Raw genomic sequence first — 13968 nt, 5'->3', positions numbered from 1 at the left:
TACTCATAAATCATCTTAAGTTGCCTTTTCCCTATGGTTAAGGGTGTGGATACACAATACTGTGCTGTGCACCATCTTGACATTAATACTCTTTTGTAAGAAAAAGATGGGACCCATAGATCATTTCAGTATGCGTCGGGACGCATGGTGCTCGCGGAGTTTCTTCTATAAAAAACCAAGAGGGTTTAGCCCTTGGATTGGTCTCATTTTTTTTCTTTCTTCAAAACTTTGTCTTCATTTTAACTCCTCGTCTCTAAGCAATTTATGTAATTTACTCATAAATCATCTTAAGTTGCCTGGGAGATCTTTGTGTGTGGATACACAATACTGTGATGTGCATCATCTTGACATTAATACTCTTTTGTAAGAAAAAGATGGGACCCATAGATCATTTCGGTATGCGTCGATCGAACGGCGTGGCAGGTAATGGGTACGGCAGTCATCACGTAGGCGCGACAGATAGTAAAGATGCAAATCAATTATATATAACTCGGCCAAGAGACCCCGCAAACAAACAAAAAACTCGGCCAAGAGGAAAATATATAGGGAGAACATCCGCCGTTGGATTGAACCCGTCGCGATGGACGGTGGGTTCGGATGAATCGTGCCGGCCGCTCGGATTGCCGGAAAAAGAAGCGAGGAAGGAAAAGAGAACGAAAGCGGGTAAATCCTGGCCACAACGGAGAGTCCAGATGTGATCCTCGACGTCCGCAGCCGCAACACGCGGAGCGCAGGCTGGTCAGCAGCCAAAGTGGCAGCGCCGTCTCCGCCACAACCCGGAGACGCCTCGCGCTTCCGCCCTCCTCCTCTCCCTCCCTCCCCTCCCAATCCAATCTGCCGTCTTCTTCTTCTCTTCTCCTCCCACGCCGCGTGCTGCTCCTATATATAACCCCTGGGCCGCCCCACACCTCTCGTCTCTCTCCCTCTCCCGTCCCGTCCCCTCCCCCGCGCACCTGGAGCCATCATCGCACGCTTCCTGTCGAGCACACTGCCTGGCTGCCTGTCCCCGCGCGCTGAGCGTCGTCCATATGTGTGAGCAACTAGCTATCCAATCTCTGCACACCCTGCGTGGCTGATCGATTCTGTTAATGCTTTGGCCGTAAACTGATTCGCCGGTGCTAGCTGCAGGAACGGCTGCGTTGCGGTGGTTCGGCCAGGTTTGCTGATGTTCATCTAACTACCCGGGGAGAATTCAGAGTTGCCCGCAGAGAAAGAAAACCAAGAAGGAGAACCAGGGATCGACCGAGCTTCGAATTCGCCTGCTCCCTTGGCCATTGGTCGTGCTTAAGCTTGGGTCAAGGTGAGTTCCTTCTCTGAGTTTGCCTGCGTATAACTCTGCGACATTTTTTTTTACAGAGCGCCGTGTTTTTTTTTTACACGAATTTTGGCATTGCATAATGCTTCATTCCACCTCACAAGTGCTGTTTCTCTTGCTTCCCCATAGATCCTTAGATTTCATTATTGTGCACTGTCCGGTCGTCTCATCCAACATGTGAGTTCGTTAGGATATCTGCAGACAAGTCTCCAGTGAAAGTAGATCGGTCCAGTTGCTAGGTGCATGTGTTTGTGTCTAGGTGCGGCTTAGGTGCATGTTGCTTCTCCAATTATTATTCTTCCTTTTGGTTGGTAGTCGGTACTCCATGCTCCTAACAAGAGAGCCAGATGTTTTTCCTTTCCGACGAAGTAGGAGGTGGGGGATCAAACTAGTTTGATGCATACAACTTTGGATGAAAGATTTGATGGATATATGTGTGCTCATCCAAGTTCATCCTGTACATTCCATGGTTTTCTTTGAGTCGACCGTTCGGTCCTCAAGAAGATTTACTTTCTCCCTTCCCATCATGGTGAACTTCAACTTTCATTGCACCAACAAGCTTATAACACAAGGTAATAACGTAAGGAAGACAGCAATTTTGACCTTCCCGGCCCTGCTTCAACAACCGCTGCAAGATTTCGTCCAAAAAACAACCACTGCAAGACAAATGGACAAGTGAAAGGACTCTGTATTTTACTTTAAGAGTAAAATAGAATAAGACTTCTTACAAAGACAAGGTGAAAGAGAAGTTGTTGAAGTACTCTGGGTGCCCCATGATTGATTCCGTATCCCAACAAATGAGCTCCTCTGACCAAGGAGGCCCGTCATTTTTGTCGCCACGACACATGCAGGTTCTGGGTTTTGTTGCTACCTGGCGTATCAACCTTGGAGATTAATTTTCTCATCCGGCAACCAATCGATGGCTGCCGATGTTGAGGTGTTAATATTATCCCTGGCAGATCCGTCCCAACTTAGGACCATAGATTAATTTTGTCCAATTGCGCTCTGTTAATACTTAATACTGGCTTGATGTAGGTGCAATCAGTGATAAGTCATGCGACAGATATTTAGCACGTTTATGACTGAATGCTACAGCAGACTAAAAGTTACCCCTCTAGTGACTCATGGATCATTCTCGACACCACAATTAACCTCTGCAATCCTCCTAACATGTAGTGGTAGTTTTTTTCCTCAGTTGTTTGTTCACCTTTTTTTTTCTGCAGAAGCTTTGTTCTCCTTGAGACCTACTGTTAAAAGTACTCACCGTGTGCCGTGAATTGACCCTTGGGTGGTGAATGACAAAATTGTTATGGTGAATGACGAATCTCTTATGGAGTGGACGGTTCCCTAAATTTACTTTGTATAAACAGGGAAACGGGTAGAGTGTGCTAAATAACTTCTATCTAGTTTTTATTTGATTATAATGCTGAATCGTGTGAATGCACACTGTTTATTGGCTAAATCACTGTATTCCTTATTTAGGGGGCGGCTACGTCTTAGTTGTACATCGCTATCTTTCCCTCTTTCCTACGTTAGGCTGCAAGTCAATGATCCATTTGATAGCAACAAGTGAATTAATTTACTAAATATGAAAAATTCGAAAAACAATTCCCTAGACGTGCTTATTTAATACAATTGCTGTCTAATTCATACTGCCTTTGTGATGGGTTTTTTTTATGTGTCATATCATCTAATGATTTATCCTCTGTTTTAGATTCTGGTACTGAAACAGCAAGATGGTGAACTTTGGGAAGAAGTTGATGGCAGATCAAGTAGAAGAATGGAAAGGGTATGTCTGTCTTCAAGTCCTTCACAACTCTAACAAATTTCCTGTTATCTTATGAGTCATTTTATCTTTCTGTTGTTAGGTACTATATTAATTACAAATTGATGAAGAAATTGTTAAAGCAATACGTTCAACAGACCCAAATTGGTGGCAAAGATTGCGAGCAAGTTCTTAAGGAGTTCTCGAGGATTCTTGATGATCAGGTATGCAGAGAGTGATTTCTCTTGAAATAATCATACGTACAAATTTTCAAGCTACTTGTTCATTTGGTCTATCGTATCCTACACCACGAGCTTAGTGTCTTGAAATAGCATACATTGCAATTAGCTAAAGTTCTTTGGTGTTACTAAATTCAGATTGAAAGGATCGTGCTCTTTCTGCTGCAACAACAAGGTCACCTCTCTAGAAGGATTGAGGAATTGGGAGCACAGCGTGCTGCTATTATGCAACAGGTTGATACATCAAGAGTTTTCCAACTTCGTGAGGATTACAGAGATGTTGGAAGAGATCTTGTAAAGCTTCTCCGCTTTGTTGACATGAATGCTACCGGTCTAAGGAAGATACTGAAGAAATTCGATAAGCGGTTTGGCTATAAGTTTACAGATTATTATGTCACCACTCGTTCAAACCATCCTTATTCACAGCTTCAGCAAGTCTTTAAGCAAGTGGTAATTTTCTGGCATCTTACATTGGCAACAGGTTTTTCTTCTTCTTTTCCAGCAGCTAATCAGCATTTCTGTAAGTTATCATGCGCTTCTATCGATACAGGGAATTGTAGCCGTTGCAGGTGCTTTATCACGCAACCTTGCATATCTGGAACATGAGCATCGAGGAAGCTTTTTATCCATATATGATAACCCATCAGTTGTACTGCAGGTAATGTATTTCGACGGTTCCACTCTCTTTCAGTTCTATTTGCTCTGCGGTTCTGAAAGTGTGATGGTATTCTTTTCTCCAATATTCAGGACCCTATCATAGACCAGGTAAACCATGCCGTACAGAAACTCACACACGCAACGAGTTTTATGCAATACTTGGGACAACACGCACTTATCGTCCAAGACGACACACCCAGTGGATCAGAGGATAATGTCGATGATGAGAGCTACCATTTCATGTCCCTGATGCTTAACCTAGTGAACACATTTCTTTACATGGTGAACACATATATCATTGTCCCGACCGCAGACGACTACTCAGTGAGCCTTGGAGCTGCCGCGACAGTTTGTGGCATAATCATTGGATCGATGGCGGTCGCGCAGGTGTTCTCTTCGGTTTATTTTAGTGCCTGGTCGAATAGGTCATACTTCAGACCTCTAGTATTCAGCAGCATTATGCTTTTCTCTGGGAACCTGCTGTATGCATTGGCATATGACCTGAACTCCCTGACAGTTCTCCTGATTGGCCGTATACTATGCGGGTATGCAGATTTTTTTTCTCACATTGAAAAACTTACCCGTTATGAATTCATTCTTTTTTGTTTCTCGATCAGATCACATGTCATTATTTTTTGTGATTTGAGATTTTCTGAAGTAGCTCCCTTTGTCATATTGACAACAGGTTGGGTTCCGCAAGAGCTGTGAACCGTCGGTATATCAGTGACTGTGTGCCTCTCAAGATCAGGCTACAAGCCTCTGCAGGGTTCGTCAGTGCCAGTGCTCTTGGAATGGCATGTGGCCCTGGCCTTGCTGGTTTTCTTCAGACAAAATTTACGATATACTCGCTGACTTTTAACCAGAGCACATTGCCTGGATGGGTCATGTCCATTGCTTGGCTTCTTTACTTGGTGTGGCTGTGGTTTTCATTCAAAGAGCCGGAACACTTCGCTAAGGCTGCGGCCGAGGCTGCAGCCAGAACACCGCAGCCTTCTGAATCTGGTAAGCTCTCAGCCCACAGTAGTAGCTTTGCTAGTGCAAAATGTTATATCTTTTGGAAGAACAAAATGTTCTGTTTGAAAACATAAACTACGCTGGAATTCATCCTTGTACGATAACAGTGTGTGCTCCGCCACTGGCATTATGTAACATCGTCAGAAATTGTTCTAACACGAAGTTTACCTGTGAAAATAGGCCATCAAGAAAGTGCTAATTTGGAGGAAGGTCTAGCACAACCTCTGCTTATAGGTTCAGAAGAGAGGCTGGATGATAATTCGGAGGATAATGATGATGAAGATGCTAAAAGTTCCCATGAGCCAGCAACATCCTTTGCTTCAGCATATAAATTGCTGACACCCTCTGTGAAGGTTTGTTTTTCGCCTAACTGCTCCTTTTGTTTTCCCTGAACTCAAGCATGCCAAAAAGGAAACACATTATCTCCATAGTTTCATTCATACAAAAAATTCTGAACTCCATGACGTGAGGTATGGTGTCTTGTTAAAAATAATTTTATTCTAATTACTAGTAGAAGGTAAGTTGGCATCGACAAACAATTAAAAAGACACCATACCTCACTACTAAAACTATATGTTAATGTTTAGGTTTAGTTTATCTACTGAAACTACTGTCTTGTGTATTTTCCTTTAATAACTTTATATGAATGGTGATTTCTCAGGTACAACTATTGATATACTTTATGCTCAAGTATGCGATGGAAATTTTGCTCTCCGAATCAAGTGTCGTCACCACATACTATTTTAACTGGGATACAAGCGCCGTGGCCATCTTTTTAGCGATTCTTGGGTTGACTGTTCTTCCAGTAAATGCCATCGTTGGGAGCTACGTTACAAATTGGTTTGAGGACAGGTAACTATTCTTAACAAGGCATACCAGTTGTATATATGAAATCCTTCTGCTTTCTAAAAGTATTGTACTGGTCATATTGCTGTTCTCGCCTCCTTTGAACCATGCAATGCGAATTACAAATGAAATGTGCTATTGCTCTCACATTGTCAAAATCATCAATTACATTGTCAAACATCTTTCTTTCGCAGGCAAATTCTGGTGGCATCTGAAATCATGGTTCTGATTGGCATTATCATGAGCTTCCGTTACACACCTCACTACTCCATTCCACAGTACGTCTCTTCGGCTCTCATCACATTCGTATTCGCAGAGGTGCTTGAAGGTACGTACAGCATAACAATCTCATAATCATTCAGCTCAGCGGCACACGTGAGAATATCTGAAACAACCGTAAACAACCTCTCCATTGCTCACGAAATGCAGGAGTAAACCTGTCCCTGCTTTCGCGGGTCATGTCGTCGAGGCTGTCACGAGGGACCTACAATGGCGGCCTCCTCTCAACGGAGGCCGGGACGCTGGCCCGTGTGGTCGCGGACGCGACGATCACCGCGGCGGGCTACCTAGGCACGGACATGCTCCTCAACGTCACCCTGCTGCCGCCTCTGGTGATCACCATCCTCTCCATCGTCGCGACGTTCTGCACATACAACACCCTCTACTGAGGCTGACCAGTACAGTACGACCTTTTCTACTCTCTGAAGAATGTACAGGCAGTGAAAATGGTTCCCGCCCACATTGGGCTTGGGATGTTCAAATAGTGGCGATATTTGTTTGTAGACTTCATCAACTTCAATAAACTGTGTAAATGTTGCTCTGTTGCACGTCCATGTAAGAAAAAGGCGTCGTAGTGCAGTCGTACATGCATCAAACAGATGTAAATTAAGTTTTTTTTTTTAATTTGTATCCCTGAACTTGCGAATTCAGATGCATTTAGTGTGTGTTGGAAATGCAGCATGGATATGATTTCTGGCGCACACTGACAAATTTAAAGTGACAAGGTATTTCTAAGCAATCCTGAGGCTTTAATACTGAGCTCCCAACGCCCGGCTCCCGGAGTAGATGATCTAACTCCACGCGGGGCGCCAAATGCAGGCGCTGGGGCGTGTTAAAGAAACCTCGCTGGGCCGGGCCGTTTCGAGCGCGCCAGATGGGCATGCGTCAACCGTTTAGCTGGGCCATGCCAAATCCTCACACGCTGACTCGCTCCGGCCCGGCGGTAGGTGGCGACCAAACAGGGAAGAGGGCGCGTCGCCTTTGACACGGCCGCTCCGCACGGGCACGGAGATGAGCTCACTGGTCGTTCCGGTGGTTAAGTCCTTTTCCTACCGCTTCTTTACCACGCTCATGGCATGCTCGCTGTGGCATGTACCGCAGCACACGTACCGTGGGATGTGGTCGCATGTGTGCATGCCGGGTCGTCGGGCGGTTTACCGGAGCACGGCGGTATAAAGGGCGCATGGTATCCCACGGGCTGGTCACACAAGAACCAAGCTCCACCACCGCACTCTCGCTCCGACGTCGTCGCGGTCGGCTTGCATCTTGGCACGTACGTACTCGCCATGGCTTCGGACCAGCCGTTCGCGAGAGCACTGGCGGCCATCTGCGTAGGCTTCTTCGTCATCCTATGCTGCTCGCCACAAGGTGACTGCTTAGCTTTCTCACTTCGATCGAGCTCCGTTTGGTTCTCCGTGTCCATCATGCATTGTGGCATTGTGCCATTGTGTTACTGATTGATGAGCGTGTGCATGGCGTGAAACAAAAGCAGCGCGAGCCGTGGACTACACGTTCGCCCGGGACGCGACGCGGGCGCCGGCGGTGTCGTACTACGACTACATCATCGTGGGCGGCGGCACGGCGGGGTGCCCGCTCGCCGCCACGCTGTCGCAGCGCTTCCGCGTGCTCCTGCTGGAGCGCGGCGGGTCGCCCTACGGCGACCAGCGGGTGGAGAACATGACCCACTTCACGGCCACGCTCGCGGACACGTCCCCGGGGTCGCCGGCGCAGCGCTTCGTGTCCGAGGACGGCGTCATCAACTCGCGCCCGCGGGTGCTGGGCGGCGGCAGCTGCATCAACGCCGGGTTCTACACGCGCGCCAGCGACGAGTACGTGATGGACGTCGGGTGGGACCTCGAGGCGGCCAAGGCGGCGTACCGGTGGGTGGAGGACGTGGTGGCGTTCCACCCGGAGCTCGGCCCCTGGCAGGGCGCGCTGCAGAGGGGGCTCATGGAGGTCGGCGTCGCGCCGGACAACGGCTTCACGTTCGACCACATCGACGGGACCAAGGTCGGCGGCTCCATATTCGACGACGAGGGGCGGCGCCACACGGCCGCCGACCTGCTGCGGTACGCGCGCCCCGAGGGCATCGACCTGCTGCTCCGGGCCAGAGTGGCCAAGATCCTCTTCAACGTCGGAGGTCAGAACTCTATCAGTCGAAGTTCGTTTTGTGTTTACGGCCAGGCGACATGCATGCACGCGGCATTTTTGCGTGCCGACCGAACTGACATTTCGTCACCCGCGCTTGTTTCGCGCCAGGGCGCCGGGCACGGCCGGTGGCGCACGGCGTGGTGTTCCACGACTCCAGAGGGCGGATGCACAAGGCCTACCTCAACACCGGCGGCCGCAACGAGATCATCCTCTCGGCGGGCGCCTTGGGCAGCCCGCAGCTGCTGATGCTCAGCGGCGTCGGCCCCGCGGACCACCTGCGCTCCTTCAACATCACCCTCGTGCTGAACCAGTCGGCGGTCGGCCAGGGCATGGCCGACAACCCCATGAACGCCATCTTCGTGCCGTCGCCTTCCCCCGTCGAGGTCTCCCTCATCCAGGTCGTCGGCATCACCCAGTTCGGCAGCTACATCGAGGGCGCCAGCGGCTCCAACTGGGCCAACCCGCGCCACCAGGGCTCCGGTGGCAACCGCCGGCCGCCCCGCAACTTCGGCATGTTCTCTCCCCAGGTACGTACGTACACATTGCAAGTGACATTGTCACAACTTGCCAAATGATCAGCGGAACAGAACATCTGTGATCCCCGCGTGCTCTTGTTCCTGCAGACTGGGCAGCTGGCCACGGTGCCCCCGAAGCAGCGCACGCCGGAGGCGATCGCGCGCGCGGCGGACGCGATGAGCCAGCTCGACGACTCGGTGTTCCGCGGCGGCTTCATCCTGGAGAAGGTCCTTGGGCCGGCGTCCACGGGCCACCTGGAGCTGCGGAACCTCAACCCGGACGACAACCCGGCGGTGACGTTCAACTACTTCTCGCACCCGGAGGACCTCCGGCGCTGCGTGGAGGGGTTGACGCTCATCGAGCGCGTCATCCAGTCCAAATCCTTCGAGAACTTCACGTACCCCTACTTCTCCATGGAGGAGCTGCTCAACATCACGGCGGAGTTCCCCGTGAACCTGCTGCCGCGGCACGACAACGACTCCAAGTCGCTGGAGCAGTTCTGCAAGGACACCGTGATGACCATCTGGCACTACCACGGCGGCTGCCAGGTCGGCAGGGTCGTGGACGCCGAGTACCGGGTGCTCGGCGTCGACGCGCTGCGCGTCATCGACGGCTCCACGTTCAACGCCTCGCCGGGAACCAACCCGCAGGCCACCGTGATGATGCTCGGCAGGTAATGGCCCATTTTTGCTCCTTTGGGGTACTTGTCATTTTGGGTGACCATCCCTAAATGTATAGCACTTTTTAGCCAAGGGCCTAGGCTCCTATAGTGGGTACTGATTCGGTCTCAATGGTTGCATTTTTTGGTCGGATCCTGTCGATCTCTCTTTCTCTCTTAATAAAAAATAATGATCATGTCTGTAACTTGACAGGTATATGGGGGTTAAGCTGCGAGACGAGAGAGTGCACGCTGAAGGATTAAGGAGGAGAAAACTGTAGTCCACTCGATGAAGATTGGCAGGCACATTATGCATTTGTAACTGCAGTATGTGAACTATGGTCACGGACTAGAATTCAATTGGAATGAGTTGCGCGTCATTATTGGAAGCGCGTGTTCGTTTGTACCGTTATCAACACGAAATCTGTATTGTCTGAAGAAAAATTAAATTTGTATTGTACTTCTGTAAACTAATATAAGAGTGTTTAGATAACTAAAGTAATGATCTAAACGCTCTTATATTAATTTACGGAGGGAGTACTATTTAAGAAAAAACCTTATCCAGAAACATTTGCTACTGACTTACTTTTGGCCAAATAGGTTATTCTTCTAGTCACCCATCTCTTCTCAGTTTTCTGACCAAAGAAAAACAATCATCAGTAAATTTTGCCTTGCAAAGTGTCAACTCCAACCCCCAAAGATGGGTCTCGAAAATGAAAGAAGAATCCCTAGTGGGGACTGAGCTTTTTAGAGGGCACAACCAAGAACGTAAAAGGGAAAGGGAGATGTTGGATGCCAAGAGGATATCCATGGTTTAAAACCCTTTGAAAATCTAGCACGTATATGCCTTCCCAGCTGGATTTCTGCCCCCTATAAATCCCGTGATGCGGCAGAGAGGGAGAGCAGCAAGGTCAAGGCAAGGAGGAGGAAGAAGAAGAAGAAGGAAGCAGCTGTTCTGAACAATCAAGATTCAGTAGTGAGATGTCTAATTAAGCAGTCCAGTTTCAGGGCTCCTCTTTATTGGCAGGGAGCGTGTGAGGCCATGTAGCCCCATTCAGCGCTCTGCCAAAGGAGAGTTGCCCTGTAACTGGGAATAGCTTAAGGTTCAGAGATTGTGAGCATGGGTGTTGAGAGCTTAGCCTCTCACTGCAGTGTGGCACTGGTGAGTGATGCAATGGTCTTTGATCTCTGTAAATTGATCAGATTGCCTCCTTGCTTGTGTCCCCGCATGTGAAAGGTAATATGGTATCTTACTGAATGTCTGCATATTTGTTGCTCACTGCTAACCTTCTGTAAGAAAAAGGGAAGAACACGGGGCATCAGCCGGGAGGTGCAGGAGAAAACAGCACGCCGAAATGCTGAAAGAAACAGATATTGCAGCTTCTTTGTGACGACAAGAACCTTTTCGTGGTTCCCAACAGTGGAGACAATGTTCTAGCGAAAGAAATAGTGGAGATAAGAGAAGCTATAGCTAGTTGGATTGGTGTCATGTCCTTTAAAAAAACGAGTACTGCTTTTTTACCGATAAGCATGGTACAAATGTACTTTTACACCAAGGGCCTTGAACATGGAAAAAACAATACCCTTAACTCCAAAGAACTGCCGTCGATGAGAACCACCCGCACCGCACCAGAAAGATTTTCACTGCAGCAAGAAATCATCAAAGCGAGCAGGAGGACTCCACCTATGGAATCCCCTTGACGAATTTGAAGCTACCAAGGCCGGCTCCAGAAATTTGGAATTCTGGGGTTAAAAGCAAAATGTGTCCTAAAATATGAGAAATTGATATAACTTGAAAGATATGTTATTTCATACAATATTTTAAGATATATCAAATATTAATGCTAAAATAGTAAAGGTAGTGTTAAACCAATAAACTGATACGGTTGGAAAAATCAATAATCTGACCTCATGTCCTACAGACAAACGTCGGAATGGATGAATTGAGCAGGGCAGTCAGCAGGGGATTAGCTACATAATCAATTAATCAGTTAGGGTGTCGGTGACGGCATAGGTGATTGGGGGAACATGCTGGTAGGCGATCACCGGTCAGACGTGGTCATGTGCGCGATCATGGAAACACGCATGTGATCGCTAGCAAGAACAAATCGTGGCAATTGAGGGCATGTATGACAACACTCCAGCTCTCGGCTCTGCCAACTCCACCGGCAAAGCCGTGCCAAACGGCCTAACTCCACAAAGTTGAGAATGAGAAGCTGGCGGTGTTCATGATGCAAATTTTTGAGGAGTCGAAGGAGTTGGTGATTCCAGGTTCTAAAAAATCGAAGGAGATGGAGTTAACCAAAATTACATACAAATGTCACCGCGAAGTGGACATAATAGTTTGAATATTTGATCCCTATGCAATGGAGTCCTAACTGCCATGCGGGGCACCTGAAGACAGGCATTGTTGAAGGAAATATGTCCTAGAGACAATAATAAAGTTATTATTTATTTCCTTATATCATGATAAATGTTTATTATTCATGCTAGAATTGTATTAACCGGAAACATAATACATGTGTGAATACATAGACAAACAGTATGTCACTAGTATGCCTCTACTTGACTAGCTCGTTGAATCAAAGATGGTTAAGTTTCCTAGCCATAAACATGAGTTGTCATTTGATTAACGGGGTCACATTATTAGAGAATGATGTGATTGACTTGACCCATTTCGTTAGCATAGCACTTGATCATTTAGTTTGTTGCTATTGCTTTCTTCATGACTTATACATGTTCCTACGACTATGAGATTATGCAACTCCCGTTTACCGGAGGAACACTTTGTGTGCTACCAAACGTCACAACGTAACTGGGTGATTATAAAGGTGCTCTACAGGTGTCTCCGAAGATACTTGTTGGGTTGGCGTATTTCGAGATTAGGATTTGTCACTCCGATTGTCGGAGAGGTATCTCTGGGCCCACTCGGTAATGCACATAACTATAAGCCTTGCAAGCATTGCAACTAATGAGTTAGTTGCGGGATGATGTATTACAGAACGAGTAAAGAGACTTGCCGGTAACGAGATTGAACTAGGTATTGAGATACCGACGATCGAATGTCGGGCAAGTAACATACTGATGACAAAGGAAACAACGTAAGTTGTTATGCGGTTTGACCGATAAAGATCTTCGTAGAATATGTAGGAGCCAATATGAGCATCCAGGTTCCGCTATTGGTTATTGACCGGAGACGTGTCTCTATCATGTCTACATAGTTCTCGAACCCGTAGGGTACGCACGCTTAAAGTTCGATGACGGTTATATTATGAGTTTATGTGGTTTGATGTACCGAAGGAGTTCGGAGTCCCGGATGAGATCGAGGACATGACGAGGAGTCTCGAGATGGTCGAGACGTAAAGATCGATATATTGGATGACTATATTCGGACATAGGAAAGGTTCCGAGTGATTCGGGTATTTTCGGGAGTACCGGGGAGTTACGGGAATTCGTATTGGGCCTTAATGGGCCATACGGGAAAGGAGAGAAAGGCCTCAAAGGGTGGCCGCACCCCTCCCCATGGGCTGGTCCGAATTGGACTAGGGAGGGGGGCGCCCCCTTCCTTCCTTCTCCTTTTCCCTTCCCTTTCCTTCCCTCCTACTCCTAATACTTGGAAGGGCTCCTAGTTCTACCAGGAAAGGGGGAATCCTACTCCCGGTGGGAGTAGGACTCCCCTAGGGTGCGCCATAGAGAGGGTCGGCCCTCCCCCTCCTCTACTCCTTTATATACGGGGGCAGGGGCACCCCAAAGACACAAACAATTGATCTCTTGATCTCTTAGCCGTGTGCGGTGCCTCCTCCACCATAATCCACCTCGATCATATCGTAGCGGTGCTTAGGCGAAGCCCTGCGTCGGTAGAACATCATCATCGTCACCACGCCGTCGTGCTGACAAAACTCTCCCTCAACACTCGGCTGGATCGAAGTTCGAGGGACGTCATCGAGTTGAACGTGTGTAGAACTCGGAGGTGCCATGCGTTCGATACTTGATCGGTCGGATCGTGAAGACGTACAACTACATCAACCGTGTTGTGCTAACGCTTCCACTTTCGGTCTACGAGGGTACGTGGACAACAATCTCCCCTCTCGTTGATGTGCATCACCATGATCTTGTGTGTGCGTAGGAATTTTTTTGAAATTGCTACGTTCCCCAACAGTGGCATCCGAGCCAGGTTTTATGCGTTGATGTAATATGCACGAGTAGAACACAAGTGAGTTGTGGGCGATATAAGTCATACTGCTTACCAGCATGTCACACTTTGGTTCGGCGGTATTGTTGGATGAAGCGGCCCGGACCGACATTACGCGTATGCTTACGCGAGAATGGTTTTACCGTCGTGCTATGCACACAGGTGACTAGCGGGTGTCAGTTTCTCCAACTTTAGTTGAACCGAGTGTGGATACGCCCGGTCCTTGCGAAGGTTAAAATAGCACCAACTTGACAAACTATCGTTGTGGTTTTGATGCGTAGGTAAGAACGGTTCTTGCTAAGCCTGTAGCAGCCACGTAAAAGTTGCAACAACAAA

At 48.0% G+C, this 13968-nt stretch overlaps 2 protein-coding genes across 5 annotated transcripts; both read left to right on the top strand.

Moving 5' to 3' along the window:
- Positions 1-819: 819 nt before the first annotated feature.
- Positions 820-6800, top strand: LOC119356019 (SPX domain-containing membrane protein OsI_17046). Of its 2 annotated transcripts, none has more exons than XM_037622912.1 (12): positions 820-1032; positions 1129-1300; positions 3030-3104; positions 3184-3304; positions 3458-3769; positions 3870-3977; positions 4067-4521; positions 4662-4978; positions 5171-5343; positions 5652-5842; positions 6031-6164; positions 6266-6800. In XM_037622912.1, the coding sequence occupies exons 3-12, from the start codon at positions 3052-3054 to the stop codon at positions 6502-6504; spliced, it is 2103 nt and encodes a 700-aa protein (XP_037478809.1). In that variant the 5' UTR covers positions 820-1032; positions 1129-1300; positions 3030-3051; the 3' UTR covers positions 6505-6800. The 2 variants fall into 2 exon arrangements, with proteins under 2 accessions (XP_037478809.1, XP_037478810.1); XM_037622913.1 differs by having other exon boundaries at positions 1123-1300.
- A 417-nt stretch (positions 6801-7217) lies between these two features.
- Positions 7218-10873, top strand: LOC119359781 (protein HOTHEAD-like). Of its 3 annotated transcripts, XM_037625871.1 has the most exons (7): positions 7218-7483; positions 7608-8255; positions 8375-8793; positions 8890-9455; positions 9655-9685; positions 9769-9829; positions 10334-10873. In XM_037625871.1, exons 1-7 carry the CDS (start codon positions 7402-7404, stop codon positions 10486-10488), a joined length of 1962 nt encoding a protein of 653 aa, XP_037481768.1. In that variant the 5' UTR covers positions 7218-7401; the 3' UTR covers positions 10489-10873. The 3 variants fall into 3 exon arrangements, with proteins under 3 accessions (XP_037481768.1, XP_037481767.1, XP_037481766.1); XM_037625870.1 differs by lacking the exon at positions 10334-10873 and having other exon boundaries at positions 7221-7483; positions 9655-10023; XM_037625869.1 differs by lacking the exon at positions 10334-10873 and having other exon boundaries at positions 7221-7483; positions 7605-8255; positions 9655-10023.
- Positions 10874-13968: the final 3095 nt, after the last annotated feature.

This window comes from Triticum dicoccoides, chromosome 2A (assembly GCF_002162155.2).
Source record: "Triticum dicoccoides isolate Atlit2015 ecotype Zavitan chromosome 2A, WEW_v2.0, whole genome shotgun sequence".
In the NCBI taxonomy this organism is placed as follows: domain Eukaryota; kingdom Viridiplantae; phylum Streptophyta; class Magnoliopsida; order Poales; family Poaceae; genus Triticum; species Triticum dicoccoides.
The sequence above is the reverse complement of the archived record's forward strand: the minus strand, read 5'-3'. Positions and strand labels throughout refer to the sequence as shown.